The following is a 20302-nucleotide window of genomic DNA, read 5'->3' on the forward strand; positions in this document are numbered from 1 at the left end:
AGGGCCTCCCAGACTACCCCCACCTTCACCTCGCCCGTGTCGTTCGTGCCCAGATATCTCTCAATGCCCTTCCGGACCCTTCCGCACACCTCATCGTCCGCCAGCAGCCCCACATCCAGGCGCCACAACGGGCGCTGGTCCCGTGCTTCCCCCAGTTCTACCTCTACCCAGTGTGGTGCATGGTCCGAAATCGCAATGGCCGAGTACTCCGTGTCCTGCACTCTCGAAATCAGCCCCCTGCTCAGTACAAAAAAGTCTATTCTGGAGTACACCCTGTGGACGTGGGAGAAAAAAGAATACTCCCTCGCCCTTGGCCTGCCAAATCTCCAAGGGTCTACCCCCCCCATCTGCTCCATGAACCCCCTTAGCACCTCTGCCGCTGCCGGCCTCCTATTCGTCCTGGAACTCGATCTGTCCAGCCCAGGGTCGAGCACTGTATTGAAGTCCCCCCCCATGATCAGGCCTCCTGCCTCCAGACCCGGAATGAGGCCCAACAGGCGCCTCATAAAACCCGCGTCATCCCAATTCGGGGCATATACATTTACCAGCACCACATTCTCTCCCTGCAGCCTACCCTTCACCATCACGTACCTACCCTCCTTATCTGCTACCACCTGCGCCGCCACGAACGACACCCTCTTTCCCACCAAAATCGCCACCCCCCGGTTCTTTGCGTCCAAGCCTGAGTGGAACACCTGTCCCACCCACCCCCTTCTCAGGCGTACCTGGTCTACTACTCTCAAGTGAGTCTCCTGCAACATTGCCACATCCGCCTGCAGTCCCTTTAGGTGTGAAAAAACCCTTGATCTCTTGACCGGCCCATTCAGCCCCCTCACGTTCCAAGTAATCAACCGGGTCGCGGAGCGACCCGTCCCTTTCCCCTGTCTGTTAGCCATGTCCTGTCCCCTGTTCGCCCCGGGTCGACCCTCCCCTTCTGACCCGTTCCCCATGGCGATGGCCCCTCCCCCTCTCTCCTCCCGTTCTTCCCTTCCCGTCCTCGGCCTTTCCAGCAGCAACCCGGTATCCCCCCCTAACCCCCCTTCCCCCCCCCCCCCCCCCCCCCTGGCTAGGACCCCTCCTAGCCGCGGTGTATCCACCATCGTACTCCCGAGAGTCAGCTGGTTTTCGCTGACCCGGCTGCCCCTGCCACACTCCGACTCCTCCCAATGTGGGGGGGGAGGGGCCTCCCCCCCCCCCCCCCCCCCCTTGCCATCCCTCTCTGACCCCGCTTCAGCGCGGGAAAAGCCGCCATTGCTGGCCACACCCCACTCTTCTCTCCTCCCCCTTCCTCCGTCCCGCGCGCGGGAAACAGGGGAAAGCCCGCGCTTTCGCCCGGCCACACCCTACCCCGCCATCTTCAATTCCACCCCCGTCCCCATCCAAGCCCATAAAAAAGCCCCCTTAAAACGAGAGGAAGAAAAAAGAGAAAAAGAAAACACGCATAACCAACTTGCACCCCCCCGTCCCGCCTCCCCAACTTAACAATATAACAATATAAATAACAAATCTCAAATAAATACATAAATACATAACTATGCCTGCATAACTAAATAACTACCCAATAATAACGTATTTAACCATCACCCTCCATCGAACAGAACAGTAACCATAACCCTTAAAGAACAGATCAAAAAGCAGTAAAAAAAAGCCCCCCCTACAACAACAATAATTAAGGGAAGTTGGCAACGGGAAGAGACACACAAAAAGGAACAAAGAAACCCCCCATAACACAAGTTTCAAAGAAACCAAACGATCCATCAACTTTAACCAAGTTCCGACCTGGCCTAAGAAAGACATGGGCCACTTGATCAGTCAAGGGTACTCGGGCGGCCTCGACCGCCGGCGTTCCCAAGTTCTAGTTCAGGTCCAGCTTTTCCTCCCGAACAAAAGTCCATGCCTCCTCTGGGGTCTCAAAGTAGTGGTGCTGGTCCTTGTAGGTGACCCACAAGCGCGCTGGCTGCAGCATTCCGAACTTGATCCTCTTTGCGTGCAGCACTGCCTTCGTCCGGTTAAACCGGGCCCGCCGCTTTGCCACCTCCGCACTCCAGTCCTGATATATCCGCACCGTCGAATTCTCCCATTTGCTGCTTTTCTCCCTCTTGGCCCACCTCAGCACTTTCTCCCGATCACAGAAACGCTGGAATCGCACCAGCACCGCCCTCGGGGGCTCGTTTGCCCTAGGCCGCCTAGCCATGACCCGATATGCTTCTTCCAGCTCCAGGGGCGATGGACCGGCCCCCTCTCCCATCAGGGAGCTCAGCATCTCCGCTACATATTTCGGGAGATCAGGCCCCTCCAGGCCTTCTGCTAGGCCCAGGATCCTCAAGTTCTTCCGCCTCATTCGAGTGTCCAGCTCCTCAAAGCGGCTCTGCCATTTCAGGTGGAGTGCCTCGTGCACCTCCACCTTTCCCACGAGGACCGTGGCTTCCTCCTCCCTCACCGCCATCTCCTGCTGCAGCTCTCTTATCGACGCCTCTTGGGTCGCCTGGGCCCCCATCAGCCTTGTGGTCGTCGCGTTCATGGACTCTAAGAGTTCCACTTTCAGCTCCGTAAAACACCGGAGGAGAGCGGCTTGCTGCTCCTCCGCCCATTTTCTCCAATCTTCTAGCGCGCCACCGGCCGCCATTTTGGTCCTCTTCCCCCGCTTTTTTCGGGGAGCTGCTGCTGCTTTTTTTGTCGCCCCACTCCGAGTACCGACCATAAAGTTGGTCTCACTCTCCTCAGGGAGCCTTCCCCCACCGGGATTCGTCTTTACAGTACCGTCGGGGCCCTCCAATCGGCCCTTAAACACCTTTGTCGCAGGAGCTGCCAAATGTGCGACTTAGCTGGTCATAGCCGCAACCGGAAGTCAGTGTAACAATCTCAACAATGCAGCCGAGACTCGCATGCACAGCTAAAAGTCAGTTTCTAAAAGTACACCTGTCCCGCCTGAAATTTGCAGCCTTATAAGTGCCACAAATAGCTGCCACAGAATAATGAATCTTTGACCATAGGTTATATACTGAAGACCACGTGAGCGGTCAATCGCACTCCTACCCAAGGGAAAAATTAGTTTCCCAGCAAGCTAGTTACACAAATGCAGAAACAGCAAGAAATCTAAATTCATTACTTGACTTACACAATATGCAAAATGCTTGAAACTTAAGTTAACGGACCCCTCTCGACCATTGTGACTGGTATTGGCGTTGTGTAGCAAGGACTTTTACACAGGCTTGTGGCCAAGTTACAAACTTGTCTATTCCCAGACTGGCATGTTTGAAACTCAAGGGGACATTTTCCCAGCAGTAAAGCAATAACAATATTATGCATTTCTATCACTTTAAATTTAGATAATGCGGGAACAGCGGTGTCTTTGTTGCCTTGAGAGCCATTTGATTGACATCTAGCCCCAACAGAATGCATTCTTACTGTGACAGGAGACAACAAAGTTGCATGCATTAACATTTGAAAAATGACAAACCTCAGCCAAATAGTTTTGCTTTGGGAAGTGATGCCAACAGGTTATGATTATATGTTCTCCCCCACACCCAGGGAACTACATCGCAGACATTGTTAAGAGTTACTAAATTCACATTAGCTCATACACAAGCCAATATATTTCAGACACTTTCAACAGATGGCGGGGCTCTGCTTCCATCACACTGTACAACCTGAATATTATTGTTTGCTGTCTTTTCACGAGTTCAACTGGGAAGTTCACTTCACCACTACATGCTCGCCTCACTGCAGTCAACGTACATTTTACATCATGAAAAAGATGGAAGATACCTCTTGCCAAGCTACATAATACTTGGTCAGAAAAAGCTAAATGCAACAGCTGAGTATCAAAGAAAATTAAACCAATATTGCAAACGAGATAGATTCCCTCATAATTGGCAAGAGCTATTATGATGGCAATGTATTTAGAACAGCAACACACTGATACGCTAAAAATCATTCTTGACATCAGTCCCATTTTAGCTGCATGTCTAATTACAATCAAATCTATTTCCGTTTGCAAGCGGAGTGATTCTTGCATGACAAGCAGAATTTTCAACAGCTTACCATCCCACCATATCTAACAGCCAATGGGAACAGAAAATGTCGTCACATTGTTTTTGAGGAATTTTGACTAGAATTGACACGGATCAGTGCTCATTTCCACCAAGAGCCACCAACTAGGATTGTGTTTTCTGGTTTTCCTCCCTCTTCCCGTTTCAGTTTTAAATACATACTCGGCGTGATGGCCAACCTGTGCAGCATTTGTGTTCACCTTTTTCACCAACTGGTTTCACTTTTCACCACATGTGGCACAGTAGTTAGCACTGTTGCTTCACAGTTCCAGGTTCGATTCCCGGCTTTGGTCACTGTCTGTGCGGAGTCTGCACGTTCTCCCAGTGTCTGCGAGGGTTTCCTCCGGGTGCTCCGGTTTCCTCCCACAGTCCAAAGCTGTGCTGGTAGGTGGATTGGCCATGTTAAATTGCCCTTAGTGTCCAAAATGGTTGGGTGGGGTTGCTGGGTTACGGGGATAGGGTGGAGGCATGGGATTAAGAGGCGTGTTCTTTCCAAGGGCCGGTGCAGACTCGATGGGACGATTGGCCTCTCCTTCTGCACCATAAATTCTATGATTCTATGCTGGGATCTCTCTGGTCTTCATGGACCAGTTACCCTAAGCTTCATTCAGGTGGTAAGTGGTCAGTCTGGTTGAAATATTAAAGCTTCTGGTTAATTTTAAAACTTCAATGTGTGTGTTTATGTTCCACTCTGTGACATCTGTTTATCTCTTGCATCTTTATTGTATCTGTCCATACATGGGAAGCAGCATGGGTCATTATTCCAAACAGGAAGAGTTTTAAGATTATTAAAGGAGTTGAGAGGTAACTAGGAGAGGAAGTATTTTCTCAATTAGGGTAGTCCAGCACAAGAGGGTATCACCATAAAAGTCAGGCTGTTCAGCAATGACTTTGGGAAGGACAGTCTTCAAACAATAGGGTCACGGATATCGGAAATCTGAGAAGCTGAAGGGCTAGGCTGAATGAAATTTTCAAATACAAGTTTGATAAATTCATGTACGGCAAGTGTATTAAGGGTTATAAATCCAAGACACTTAGATGGAGTTAAGATACAGATGACTCACAATCTGATGGATTGGAGACACCGGCTTGAGGGGCTGAATGGCTTTAGCCACTTGAGATGCCCCTTTTAACAATCTGTAGACATGAACCTGCCCTCTGTTCTTCCAATGAACTTTTTTTCTCATGGGCAAACTGTATGACCTCACATTTAAGAAAATTCAATTGTCGCTGTTTTGTCCATTCCATTATCTAATTATCCCCTTAAAGCATGCATTTGCCCTCATATTCTAATAATAGTTGCAAATTTGCCACTCACTCATGCCCTAATAATGGATACACAGTGAACAGAAGCTTTTCCAGAACAATTTTTAATTCAGTTCAACCTCTAATTCTTCAACAAGTCTCTTGGATGGTAACTTATCAATGACTTATTGGAAAGTCATGTACATCACATCCACTGTCTATGACCTCAAAGAACTTCGATATATGATCTTCCCTTCTGAAATCTGCGAAATTGATAATAGTTTAGAGCTGTAGGCCAAGGATTAAGTTAGGTAGCATGAAATGCTTCTTTCCAGAATCATCCCACAATAAAACAAAGTATTTTTGATGCACATGATATTCACTTCTTTCTTTCGGTCAAGAAGCACAAGTAATAAGATGCACGTGGATGCTTACTAAAAGAAAATGGTGTATCTTCTTTAAATATACAAAGCCCCTAAACCTGTCCATAGACCAAAGGAGCCACCAAACCATTCAATCCAAAAACTGCACAAGCAGCTTGTGGACTTTTGTTTGTATCTAGGGTCTTTATGAGTTTAATATATACTTATTCTTTCATACCAAATGTTGGTGAGTCTTTATTCAAATTGGGTAATCTATTGGAAATCTTCTGAGGCTTAGGCAGGTCTGAGATACTGTTACAGAACTACTTAACATTTCAGGAATTGTATGCCCAGCCCAATTTACCTAAACAACAAACATTTGATGAGGAATAATTAACCCTGAAACTGATGGAAAGCTTTTTTTTTGTTTTTGAAACTGATGGGAAGCTACAGGCAGCCTTGGCTCTGTCCATTAATCCAGTTATTGTTCATTTGTAGCCTGTGACACTGTCCAATGCAATATTTATTTCCAAAATGTTCAAAGTCAAAAGCACATCAGGGTACATGATACAACTACAGTAATAACACAAAAATTCAATGATTTTCTGTTTGATTCTTGGAGTCACGACAAGTTTTCTAAACACCAGGCAGGTAAAGGGATAGGTCTGTTTTATAGGAAGTGAGTGCTTGCTAATAGGAGTGATCTGCTATGCTGAACACGAGGAAAGTGCCTACAGCAAAAATAGTATTTCTTTTAGCAAAAAGGCCATCTTACACAAGAACAAACCGAGTATGTAAGCACTTTAGCTCTTTAAACAACTCAAATTCTCAAGAAGACATTTTCAATTACAGTTGGTAATTTGCTGGTTAGTATTAAGACGACTGGAAGTGGTATACCTCAGCTATTTATCCTGGCAAAGGACAAGTCATATCGACCAACTGAAATTAAGCAGTAATTGAGTTTCTCTTTTACAATTCAACATTCACTTGAGTGTAGTTTTGGATTTGAAAATTCATTACACTCTGATGTAGCTCCCCTTTAAGATTCCCAGAATGATTCAGTGAAGAACAACAAGTAATTGTATCAGTGATTTTACTTGCTTATTTCATCTCAACTTTCAGTCTACGTTGCTGCACTGGACACTTCAAATAAATTCAATATTTCTACCCCAAAGTTGTATAGAACTGTAAAATGTCCAATGCAAAAGCCTACAAGAGCCAATTAAAACTACAACGGTAACAAGGCAGCTACCATCTTACTTTAAAAAGGGGGTTTAGAGGAAGGGATTTGCATGTCGACCTGTAACATAGATGTTTGCATTTTCCTGGAATTCCAAATGAAGGGAAATGAAAATATAGGGTAATTTTGTTTTGCTCAAAGTATTTCATTTTTCATATTAGACAATATTCCGCCCTGAAATGACTTCAAGACAATTATATTAGCAGAGTGCCCAGAGTAACCTCCCTTCTTGACAAGGCTCTCCAAAGACATCCATACAGAAGCTTATTCCTGTGCATCTGGACAGACTTAAATGCAAACACAGCCATCACATGCAACTGCCCAACCCTAGAAAACCACCCACAGGCAATAACTGATTCTGTGTTTCTACATGTAAGAGTATTCCACCCAGTTTTCCATGCCAAATGAACATTGACATTTCACTAGTATAAATACAGGAGCACATTAAAAAATGGAAACCTTACATTCCTTATTTTTTCATTCCACAAACCTTTAGACTAATGAAAATTACACTAACTTTAACTTAAGCGAGATCTACAATTCTCAACATCAACCCTGTCCAAACATTTTAGAACCATGTGTTGCTCCACAGCATGTCAGAAATTCCATGGGACGTAATTACTCACCTAAAACTCAGACTCAAGGAAACTTGAAATATAATTTCCTCCATGTTTCTCAGTAAATACGATTATATGTAAAATAAATTCTGCCACCACTAAAAATTGAAATGATAGTATAACTATCAACTCTGCTACAACTTGATGTCTGATAATCCTCCCCCATTATACTTCCAGTAAACCTTTATGAAAGCCTCTCTTAATGACAGCCTGCTTACAAATTACCGATAGGTACCTTGCTTTAAGCTTTGGCTTCGGGATGGAGTCTGTCGAATTATTAAAAAACTGGTTGCGGGAAAATGACGGATGGTAGAGGGGATTTTGAGGTGTAAGCCTCTGGTAAAGCAGGTAACGTGGAACGTTCGGGGACTGAATGGGCTGGTTAAACGATCACGGGTGTTCGCGCACCACTGGAGCTTGAAAGCGGGTTAGCCTGCAGGAGACGCACCTGTGTGTGAAGGACCAGGTTAGGTTAAGGAAGGGGTGGGCAGGGCAGGTCTTCCACTTGGGAATCGATTCTAAATCGAGGGGAGTGGTGATTTTAATGAGCAAAAGATGAGATTTGCGAATGCGAAGGAGGTGAGGGATCCAGGTGGGAGATATGTGATTGTGAGTGGGGTATTGGAAGGGGCACTGGTGATATTGGTGAATGCATGCCCCAAATTAGGATGATGTGGGTTTTATGAGGGGGTTGCTGGCAGCGATCCCATATTTGGCCATGCTCCAGTTAATCATGGGAGGAGATTTTAACTGTGCCCTAGTGGCGAGGGTAGATAGATTGAGCCGTAGGTCAATGGGTAGGGTACAAATGGCAAGGGAGCTTGGGGGGGGGGGGGGGGGGGGGTATGGAAAGGATGCATATGGTGGATCTCTGGCACTTTCAAAACCCAGGGAGAAGGGAATATTCCTTTTCACATGTCCATAAGGTGTATTCGAGGATTGATTACTTTGTAGTGAGCCAGGAGATTTTGATTGGGGTGGAGGGGGCAGAGTATGCGGAGATGGTTATCTCGGACCATGCGCCCCACTGGCTGGAGATTCGGTTTAGTTCAGGAGAGCAGAGGTGGAGGTTTGATACAGGGTTGTTGGCGGATGGAGGTTTTTGCGATAAGGTGCGAGCGGCGAGTAACGAGTATGTGGAGTTGAATCAGAACGGTGAGGTGTCGGCGGCCAATTTTTGGGAAGTACTGAAGGCAGTACGGGGGAAATTATTTTGTTTAAGGCATGTGTGGATAGGGAAACGAGGGAGAAACATGGCCGTCTAGTGAGCGAGATAGTGGAGTTGGACAGGGGGTATTGGAGGGTGCTCACCGCGGAGGGGTTGGCAAGAATAAAAAGTTGCAGGGCCAGTTAGATAGGCTGACAACTGGAGGGCGGAGGGCAACTGCGTAGGCAAGAGGGGTGCAATACGAGTATGGGGAGAAAGCCAGCCAAACACCAGCTGCGGAGGCCGGCCGCGTCCAGGGAAATATCGAAGATACAGACCGGGGCTGGGGGTGTGGTGTCAGAGCCGGGGAGTATAAAAAAACTGGTTGCTTCATGGGTCGAATGACGACTCATTGGTCACTGATGGATAATGAAATCAAGGAGATTCCCAAGTCTACTGAGGTCCCAAACTTTTCAAATCCGACCAGGAACACACAGTCCAAGTCAATCTTTACAACAAAACACATTTTTACTAAGTGACAAACAAAATCTGCTCTATCAGCATCTGGAGTATCGCAAATCAGGCATGACGATTCTATTCCAGAACATCAAGATTATTCTGCTTTTAATCTGGTATTCTGATATCCCATTGCAGGCGTTCCAAGTTTCAATGAAAATAATCAGGGTTTTCATCCAGAAGTTGAATTGAGCAAGATTAAATTTCTGTCCATCCCGTCTCAATTGCAATTTTCAGCAAAATGCAATGGATTTCACTTATCCCATAGAGATCAATGATGAATAGAGATCGGGAAGGGCTGAGGGGCAGGTTACTTAACAATATCCTCGAACATGGCCTACTGTCTGGCAATGTCATTCATTGGAAATTCCTAATAGCTGGTGACTCTGGGGAAGCAAGAATTTCAAAGATTCTCAATGAACAATCCAAGTTTCCAACATGCCTCTTTCGGTCATGCTCATAAGTAGCTGTCAGAAATAAAGATATGGCTGCTCTCCGTGTACTTAAATCCATAACAAGTTCTTGTTGCAAATTTAATGAATTTCTCTTCCAGTTAGGAGCTGCGGCTCGAGGGACTAATTTTCAATCAGCAATGGAGACGCAGGCATGATCCCGAAGCTGCATGCCCACCGCAATGTCCAATGCCCCAACCAAATAGAAACCAGGGAGTGGGGTCTTCGTCCAATCAGGGAGGATGGACAAGCTCCCAAGACTGGAGAGAACAAGAGGCTTTCCAGCATTCCCTAGCCTCACCGTGCAAGGTAGGAGCAGCCAATCTGAAGATGGATACATCGAAGGACGAGAACCAGTCATTATTTTTCTTTAAGTGCCAGCTACCCGGCCATAACACAGTAGACAGCAAGTTGTTGTATCTCTGGCTTGGTGGCTATTATTGGTCTGAGACAGGAGCTTTGCATAACCCGCTATCCTGCGCCCACCATGCTGGTTCAGAAAAATGGGATGCCTGCATTGCTACCTGGAAATCCACGCGAGTTTGGGAACAGGGCCTTAAAAGGCCGGTTAAGTAAATTTAATTGGCCTCAACTGGTTTGCTGGCGGGCAGCCAAATCAATTCTGAGCTATTTTGAAAGTGGGCAATCTGAGTGGGGAACCAGCACGGGGGCCTGTGGTGTCAAATTGTGCACTGCTATGCTTCCAATTCAGACCCTGGCCATTTTATTTTTGTAAGTCCAATCCTCTCCAAAACATTCTGCACACATACCAGGTGAAACACTGTGCAGGATATGTTGACAGAGTTGGAATAAGCAGTAGGCCCATGTAGAGCTTGAACAACAACAAAGACCAATTGGGCCAAAATGCCATTTCAGTTGTATAAATTGCGTAATACAGAACAAAAGGTTTCTGCACAGAAGTTTATCTCAGCGAGTTTGCGTTATATCGAACACATTGAAGCAGTACCACACCTCAGTTAATGTTGTAAGCACTGAAAACACTGCACAAAAGTCGGCAAACCTATAATCTTTTCCCATTGAAGTACTACGAGAGGATCAGTATCCTCACCACCACCCCCAGTCAAGTGCTTCTTTACTGTGTCAACCTAATCTCTCCAGTCCAATTAGTCCTCTCTGGAATGGCAATGCGATCGGAAGTCCATTGCACACGGGACAGGATTGGACAGAAGGTGTGCAGATATATGCAACTACATGTTGACCACAACAACAAAAAAATGGACGCAACTGTAACACGATGCTTCAAATGGTGAATTATACCTTCAGCTTTAGAGTGCAGCACTTACAACTTTACGCAATATGAACAAAGGAACATTAAGTTAACAGGCGCACCCCGCCCCGTGACAGCTTTTTCCATGCCATTTTTTTTTTAAAAGCAACCCAACCGCTATGGTCAGCACAATTCTTTATTTTTGAATTAAAGGAAGACGTTTGCCAGCGGCAGCCACAGTTTACTGCAACGTGTGTCAGCTGCTACACATTCCTATTCTTGGGAGATGGCTTGTACACAAGCACTTGGGTTGCAAATCAGAAAAGCATTTTTCATTCAATGCTCCCCTGGTCCCAAAACAGGGCTGAAACCTGGCAAAATCACACACACACAACCTCCTCAAAGCACCTGTTGCTGCTGTTCTTTTCTGTATATTGGATAAAAGCAGGATCATGGGTCGCCAATAAGAACACAATGAGGAATTAGTGCCAGCAAGAAAAGGTAGGCACAGGGCACCTTCAGTGACTGCAGTGCAGATCCCCCAAGGTGCTGCGGAGTCTCTCCCTCAGTCTCCTCCCTGGACACCGAGCGGCCCGAGGGACTGCCACCCTGGCCTGGCCCACCCTTGGGGCCCAGCCTCCCAGGCACTCGCCCGACTCCATTCCAGAGGCCGGGATCCAGAGTAGGCCCTCGGGGAGGGGGTGGGGAAGAGAAGCGACAGTGGGGTGGGGAAGAGAAGCGACAGTGGGGTCGGTCCGGTGAAGGGGGGGGGGGAACCGCGGCCTGACTTACGATGGTGACGCTGGCCTTGCGCAGGTCGCGGTTCTCCTCCTGCAGGGCCTTGCACTTGAGCTTGTAGGTCTCCAACTCGATCTTCAGCACCTTGTTCTCCTGCTGCAGCGAGGCGAGCCGGTTACTCAGCTCCTCCAGCTTGGAGGCCGAGATCACGATGCCCGCCTTGGAAGACGGGGCAGCCGAGGGGTTGGAGGGCGGCAGCGCAGAGGAGCTGCCCGCCGCGTCCGTGTCGCTCTCGCTGGCGCTGTCCGCCATGTTGGAGGCCCGCTCGCTGCCGGATCCCCGGCTGGAGGGGAGGGGTCTGGAGAGGGAGCAGAGCGTACAAAGGGGGAGGGGCCGGGGCGGAGCCAGAAGTAAAGGCGGAGCCAGGAGTAAAGGCGGAGCGTGAGGCAGGGGTCGGAGCCATAGGGGCGTGGTCCGAGGAGGGGCGGGACTAGAAAGGGGTGGGTCCCAGTGTGGTGGGGGCGTGGCCCTAAATTGGGCTAGTCCAGTGAGGGAGCTGAGCGGAGATGCGGAGCCAACCGGAAGGGGTGGGGGGCCTGCAACAGGGTGGTACAGTAGCACAGTGGTTAGCACTGTGGCTTCACAGCGCCAGGATCCCAGGTTCGATTCTGGGCTTGGGTCACTGTTTGTTCGGAGTTTGCACGTTCTCCCTGTGTCTGCCTGGGTTTCCTCCGGGTGCTCCGGTTTCCTCCCACAGTCCAAAGATGTGCAGGTTAGGTGGATTGGCCATGATAAATTGCCCTTAGTGTCCAAAATTGCCCTTAGTGTTGGGTGGGGTTACTGGGTCATGGGGATAGGGTGGAGGCGTTGACCATGGGTAGGGTGCTCTTTCCAAGAGCTGGTGCAAACTCGATGTGCCGAATGATCTCCTTCTGCACTGTAAATTCTATGATAATCTATGATTGTAAGCCATAAACAGATTACAGAGATAGGGAAACCACTGAAGGATTTTCAAACAAGGATGAAGACTTTAAATTTGAGGTACTGCTTACCTGGGAGCCAATGTAGGTCAGCGAGCATGGGGCTGAAGAGCGAATGGCATTTAGTGCGAGTTAGGACGTGGGCAGCAGAGTTTTCGACTCTTATCTAATTACCTTAATCACCTTAAAATTATGTCCCCTCGTGACAGCCATTTCTGCCCTGGGAAAAAGTCGCTGGCTATCCACTCTATCCATGCCTCTCATCACTTTGTGCACCTCTATCAAGTCACCTCTCTTCCTTCAAGCCCTCAACCCTTCTTCATCAGACGTGCCTTCCAGTCCAGGCAGCACCCTCTCCAAAGCATCCACATCCTTCCTATAATGAGGCGAGTAAAACTGGACACAATATTCCAAGCGTGGTCTAACCAGGGTTTTATAAAGCTGCAGCAAAACCTCGCGGCTAGATGCAGGTTTGATGGATTGGCCATGCTAAATTGCTCCCAAGTGTCCAAAGGTTAGGTGGGGTTACTGGGTTACAGGGTTAGGCAGTGTAGTGGGCCGAGGTAAGGTGCCCTTTAGGAGGGTCAATGCAGACCCGATGGGCTGAATGGCCTCCTTCCGCACTGTAGAAATTCTGTGTTAAAAGCCGGTGAGGTGTGCCTTAGTGCAGTCAAGGCAATTGGTGACAAATCCATGGAACAGAGTTTCAGTTGCAGATAAGCTGAGGCAGAGACAAAGTGAAAATTGGCAGTCCCAGAGATGGTACAGATAAATGGTCCGAAGCCCATCTCAAGGTGAAAATTTGGCTCCAAGGTTGCAAACAGCTTAGTTTAGACTGAAACTGATGCCAGGGAGAGGGATGGAGCAGGTGGATAGGCAAAAAGGTTGGCAGTAGGAGTCGAAAATGATGGCTTTGAACTGCTCAATATTTAATTGGAGGGAAATGTGTTTATTTTTGTTGAAGATCATCAGCTTTTACAAAAAATATTAGTTTGTACATTGAGAAAGGATTCACTGTGACTGTTCGCTAAAAAGAAGCTGAATAGGCTGGTTGATATGGCTGATATTGAAGCACATAGAAGGTGGTTGGGGTATTCAACTGCGGTGCCATGGCCTCAGATGTGATGAAACGTGTTGCCCATCCCTATTTACCGTTGAGAAGGTGGTAGTGAGCTGCCTTCTTGAACCACTGTGCTATTAGGGAGGGAGTTCCAGGATTTTGACCCAGCGACAGTGAAGGTACGCCAATATATTTCCAATGACATGGAGGTCAACTTCCATGTGGTGGTGTTCCCATGTACCTGCTACCCTTTGTAAAGATATGTAACCAAGGGTTAATCAGAAAACCCAGCTGTGACATAACCACTAGAGGGCATTACACGACCACTATAAAACCACAGCTCACACAAGCTCTCGCTCTCACTCCTAGCAGAGACTCGACGAAGCACACGACTGTAGCAAAGATCACAGTCAAACAACCACATGTGGCTTAGATTCAGTTTATACAACTAGTCAAGTGTTTACTGTGTTACTAGAATTAGAATAGCAGAGTGTCAAACTCATTTAGCAGCTTTGTCATTGCTAAATAAATACTTTCAACTTACTTCGAGGACTGGAGTATTTTTCAGCATCGTCTACAGTTAGTAGCGACTCATAATACTCATAATACCCTTGTCCTTCTAGATGGCGGTGGGCATGGAAGTCTCTGCCTAAGGAGCCTTGGGGAGTTCCGGCAGTGCATTGTGTAGATATTACACACCGCTGCTGTTGTGCATTGGTGGTGGCTTTGTTCTGGATGGTGTTGAGATTATTGAGTGTTGTTGAAGCTGCACTCATCCAGGCCAGTGGGAAGTATTCAGTTCACTCCTGACTTGTGCTTGTAGGTGGTGGACAAGCTTTGGGAAGTCAGGAGATGAGTTATTCGCCACAGGATTCCTAGCCTCTGACCTACCCTTGTAGCCACAGTATTTGGTTGGTCTAGTTCAGTTTCTGATCAATGGTAATCTCCAGGATGCCATTAAATGTCAAGGGGCAATGGTTTAATTCTCTCTTATTGGGGATGGTCATCGCCTGCCACTTCAGTGGTACAAATGCCTTGCCAATTGACAGCCCAAGCCTGAATATTGTCCAAGTCTTGCTGCATTTGCACTTAAACTGCTCCAGAGTCTGAGGTGTTGCGAATGGTGCTGAACATTATGCAATCATCAGCAAACATTCTCACATATGACATTATGTTGGAAGGAAAGTCATTGATGAAGCAGCTGAAGATAGTTGGGCCTCGGATACTACCCTGAGAAACACCATAAGAAGTCTTCAGCGTCGGCACTAGGGTTGCTGGCGCCCCGGGCAAGCTGAACTTCGGCGCCCTTGGGGGGGCGGGGCCGAGGGGTGGGGGGGCGGGGCCGAGGGGTGGGGGGGCGGGGGGGGCGAGCGGGGCCGAGGGGGGGGGTCCGAGCGGGGCCGTGGGGGGGGGGGCTGTGGGGGGGGCGGGGCCGAGGGGGGGCGGACCCGAGGGGGGCGGCGCGGACCCGAGGGGGGGAGGGGGGGCGGACCCGAGGGGGGGGCGGGCGGACCCGAGGGGGGGGGCGGGCGGGGAGGACCGAGGGGGGGGAGCGGACCGAGCGGGGGGGGGCGGACCGGGGGGGGCGCCTTGGGGGAGGGCGGCCACCGCGCATGCGCTGGTTGGTACCGGCCCAACTGCGCATGCGCGGGACCCGAGTCTCTGGCGCCCCCCAGCACGTGGCGCCCCGGGCGACTGCCCGAGTTGCCGGTGCCTTGAGCCGGCCCTGGAAGTCTTACAACACCAGGTTAACAACAGGTTTGTTTCAAACACTAGCTTTCGGAGCACTGCTCCTTCCTCAGGTGAATGAAGAGGTAGGTTCCAGAAACATAAGTATAGACAAAGTCAAAGATGCAAGATAATGCTTTGAATGCGAGTATTTGCAGGTAATTAAGGCTTTACAGATCCAGAGAGAGCGGTAACCCCAGGTTAAAGAGCTGTGAATTGCCTCAAACCAGGACATTTGGTAGGATTTCGCAAGCCCAGGCCAGATGGTGGGGGATGAATGTAATGCGAGATGAATCCAAGGTCCCGGTTGAGGCCGTACTCGGGTGTGTGGAACTTGGCTATAAGTTTCTGCTCGGCAATTTTGCGTTGTCGCGCATCCTGTAGGCCGCCTTGGAGAACGCTTACCAGGAGATCAGAGGCTGAATGCTCTTGACTGCTGAAGTGCTCCCCGACTGGAAGGGAACATTCCTACCTGGCGATTGTCGCGTGATGTCTGTTCATCCGTTGTCACAGTGTCTGCATGGTCTTGCCAATGAACCACGCTTCGGGACATCCTTTCCTGCAGCGTATGAGGTAGACAACGTTGGCCAAGTCGCACGAGTATGTATCGCGCACCTGGTGGGTGGTGTTCTCACGTGTAATCATAGAATTTACAGTGCAGAAGGAGGCCATTCGGCCCATCGAGTCTGCACCGGCTCCTGGAAATAGCACCCTACCCAAGGTCAACGCCTCCACCCTATCCCCATAACCCAGTAACCCCACCCAACATTAAGGGCAATTTTGGACACTAAGGGCGATTTAGCATGGTCAATCCACCTAACCTGCACATCTTTAGACTGTGGGAGGAGACCGGAGCACCCGGAGGAAACCCACGCACACACGGGGAGGACGTGCAGACTCCGCACAGACAGTGACCCAAGCTGGAATTGAGCCTGGGACCCTGGAGCTGTGAAGCGATTGTGCTATCCACGCTAATGGCTGTACCCATGTCGATGATCTGGCATGTCTTGCAGAGATTGCCATGGCAGGGTTGTGTGGTGTCGTGGTTGCTGTTCTGAACGCTGGGTAGTTTGCTGCAAACAATGATTTGTTTGAGGTTGCGCGGTTGTTTGAAAGCAAGTAGTGGGGGTGTGGGGATGACTCCATCATGCTAGGTGCGACTCCAACCAATTAAAAGTTTTCCCCTGATTCCCATTGACTCCAGTTTTGCTAGGGCTCCTTGATGCTATACTTGGCCAAATGCTGTCTTGATGCCATCAGACTCTTTAGGCTCATTGGCAACCTCAGTTGAAAAACACCTACATCTACAATCGAATCATCTGCCAGTTCCATCAGTCACTTTCATCTCACCTCTGGCATTCAACTCTTTTGTCCATGTTTGAACCAAGGCTGCAATGAGGTCAGGAGCTGAGTGACCCTGGCGGAACCCAAACTGAGCATTAGTGAACAGTTTATTGCTAAGTAAGTGCCGCTTGATAGCACTTGTTGAAATCTATCATGTGGTTGAAGTGTAGTCTCATACACACTTTGAACTCAGTAGAAATTTAAGCTACACATCTTGGATATGAAATGAAATCTTTTATTGTGTCTATTGATTATAATTGTTTGAGATCTTCTTGTGGTTACAAATCAAATGTTCTCACTAAAGCCCCTGCCAGCAGAAGACTTTAAGAGATATAATCGACTTAGTAGTTTACAAACAGATTTAACTTTCAAAATACAGCGCAGACTTTAAGAGTTAGCGTGGAAGTATGAAAATACAAAATAAGGATAGCGAGTAGTTAGGTAAAGGTATAGAGTGATCCTGGATGGAAAATGGCTGCCCGGACCTCTATGTTTAAGGAAAATGTTATCAGTCTGACTCCATCTATCCCTACCCCTGTAATGTGCTGATTGGCTTGGATGAGTTTCAAATGCATTTGGTTGGAGGGTATTTGTCAATCATCAATATGCAACATAGCCATGGATATGTTGCATTTTTAGATGTTTGTTGTGTTGGAATGTGATTTACACTTTTAAACAGCTCTGGTTTTTCTGCTGACTGCTATACTATTCATATTCTGAACAATGGTGGATTCATGTTGTAATGGTGCTTATTTTGACCTTGATCAGATTGTGGTACTGTTTAATACTTTTAATGAAACTAATTTGAACTTCTGCAATTCAGTTCATTAAAACAATGGACAGTTTATAATGCCAATTTAACCTTTTCAGTAGAAATGTTGCATTTGTTTCTAGCTAGCCTGTGGATGTTTCAAATTCTGTGCTTTTTGTTACTACAAGCTATGTGTTTTTGTAATCTAAGATTATGCTTGAAGTCTTATGATGAAATCCATTTAAAAATGGATTTCCATCTGGGATTTAGTATTTACATCAAAATGGCTAAAGCAATGACCCTTTACCTATCAGAAATAGCTAGTTCCCTTCAGCACTGTTGATGACTCCTTCCATCACTTTACTGATGAATGAGTAGACTGATGGGGTGGTAATTGGCCGGGTTGGATTTGTCCTGCTTCTTGTGTACAAGTCATACCGAGGCAATTTTTCACATTGCTAGATATATGCCAGTGTTGTAGCTGTACTGGAACAGTTTGGCTAGGGGCATGGCAAGTTCTGGAACAAGTTCTTCAGTACTATTGCCGGAATATTGTCATGAGAATTCATTGAAAAAGAAAATAATTGAAAACGGTACTAATAAAGAAGGAAGAAAGTAAAATCCATATGAGTAAACTCTCAGGGGATCCACCCACAGATTTGTTTAAAGCAGAGCTTCATTATTGTCGAGGCCCCAATCCCACAGGAATGTATCACTATGTAACCCAATATACCTACAAGCAGGGTCTATATCAAAAACAACAGATTCAAGTGCCAAGTGAAAACACAGCGCGCAATAGTTTCCAGACATTCCCGCCAGTGGGATCTTCTGGTCCTACCAACGGCAAATCCCTCCAACCTCAGATTGACAGTGGCTGGGCTGGAATATCCTGCCTCCTGCCAATGACGAGTCGCCTTTACGAAGCATGCCACAGAGGGAGTGGAAAATCCCACCCAGTCATGCAGAAAATGTGTGAAAAAATCTTTAGTCAATTTCTTCACTTCTTTCAGAGCTTTGCATTGAAAAAAGTCAGGAGAAACATGTAATAATTGTATTCATGGTGTGCTGTCTTTGGACGTGCGCAATACCACCCGCCATGTCTTCATTGTGTCGAACGTGTTTTCACTTTTCGTGCTGCAGCATGATATCCCGTAACATCCCTGCCGTCTGCGGAATCAGCTGGGAAAACAGGCAAGTGGGTGGGCAGCCATCAGGCTGTTCAGGGTCATTGGCCTCCTCAGTTGAAAAATGCCTCCATCTGCTAGTTCCATCATGCAATGCATTGTCCACCTCCACAACGTCTCTCCTGGAATTTTCATTATGTTTCCCGCGGACAGTAAAACGTGCCTCATCATCAGGTTGTTTAGCCTCCCCCTGTTCCTCCTCATTTTCAGCACCTTGTGCTCTCAGCACCTTGTGCAGTTAGGACCTGTTTGAACCCAGCATTTAGCCATACTCATGGGTTTTCATAGAATGTATTGTGCAGAAGGAGGCCATTCGGCCCATCGAGTCTGCACCGGCCCTTGGTAAGAGCACCCTACTTATGCCCTAACCTCTACCCTATCCCCTTAACCCAGTAACCCCACCTAACTTTTTTGGACACTAAGGGCAATTTAACGTGGCCAATCCACCTAACCAGCACGTCTTTTGACTGTGGGAGGAAACCAGAGCACCCAGGGGAAATCCACGCAGACACGGGGAGAACGTACAGACTCCACACAGACAGGGACCCAATCTGGGAATCGAACCAGGGACCCTGGAGCTGTGAAGCAACAGTGCTAACCACTGTGCTACGTTTGTACATCGTTTCACAGGCAGATCTGAATATCAAATGATGGTGTTCCAAGAGATCACTTTGTGCTCATTTGTGGTCTAACTCTGCTCCAATAGGTCGGCGCACTCATATGGCAAGCTTAAAAAAGTTCAGCCCATCCAGAGATACCCATGCGGAATTTCTGCTCACCGCGGGTATTGTTCTATGTCATTCACTTTTCTGCCCATTAGAACATAGAACATAGAACGATACAGCGCAGTACAGGCCCTTTGGCCCTCGATGTTGCCCCGACATGGAAAAAAAACTAAAGGCCATCTAACCTACACTATGCCCTTATCATCCATATGCTTATCCAATAAATTTTTAAATGCCCTCAATGTTGACGAGTTCACTACTGTTGCAGGTAGGGCATTCCACGGCCTCACCACTCTTTGCGTAAAAAACCCACCTCTGACCTCTGTCCTATATCTATTACCCTTCAATTTAAGGCTATGTCCCCTCGTGCTAGCCACCTCCATCCGCGGGAGAAGGCTCTCGCTGTCCACCCTATCTAACCCTCTGATCATTTTGTATGCCTCTATTAAGTCACCTCTTAACCTTCTTCTCTCTAACGAAAACAACCTCAAGTCCATCAGCCTTTCCTCATAAGATTTTCCCTCCATACCTGGCAACATCCTGGTAAATCTCCTCTGCACCCGTTCCAAAGCTTCCACGTCCTTCCTATAATGAGGCGACCAGAACTGTACGCAATACTCCAAATGCGGCCGTACTAGAGTTTTGTACAACTGCAACATGACCTCATGGCTCCGGAACTCAATCCCTCTACCAATAAAGGCCAACACACCATAGGTCTTCTTCACAACCCTATCAACCTGGGTGGCAACTTTCAGGGATCTATGTACATGGACACCGAGATCCCTCTGCTCATCCACACTACCAAGAATTTTACCATTAGCCAAATATTCCGCATTCCTGTTATTCTTTCCAAAGTGAATCACCTCACACTTCTCCACATTAAACTCCATTTGCCACCTCTCAGCCCAGCTCTGCAGCTTATCTATGTCCCTC

The 20302-nt window shown here is 47.8% G+C and overlaps 1 protein-coding gene across 1 annotated transcript in view; it reads right to left on the reverse strand.

The window, feature by feature from the left end:
- Positions 1–11976, reverse strand: part of ccdc6b (coiled-coil domain containing 6b) — a 95568-nt gene extending 83592 nt beyond the window's left edge. Inside the window, exon 1 of the mRNA XM_038774105.1 lies at positions 11652–11976. Within this exon, the coding sequence (XP_038630033.1) occupies positions 11652–11909 (258 nt within the window). The 5' untranslated portion in view covers positions 11910–11976. The remainder of the gene's footprint in view (positions 1–11651) is intronic.
- Positions 11977–20302: the final 8326 nt, after the last annotated feature.

Source organism: Scyliorhinus canicula, chromosome 16, assembly GCF_902713615.1.
Source record: "Scyliorhinus canicula chromosome 16, sScyCan1.1, whole genome shotgun sequence".
NCBI lineage: Eukaryota > Metazoa > Chordata > Chondrichthyes > Carcharhiniformes > Scyliorhinidae > Scyliorhinus > Scyliorhinus canicula.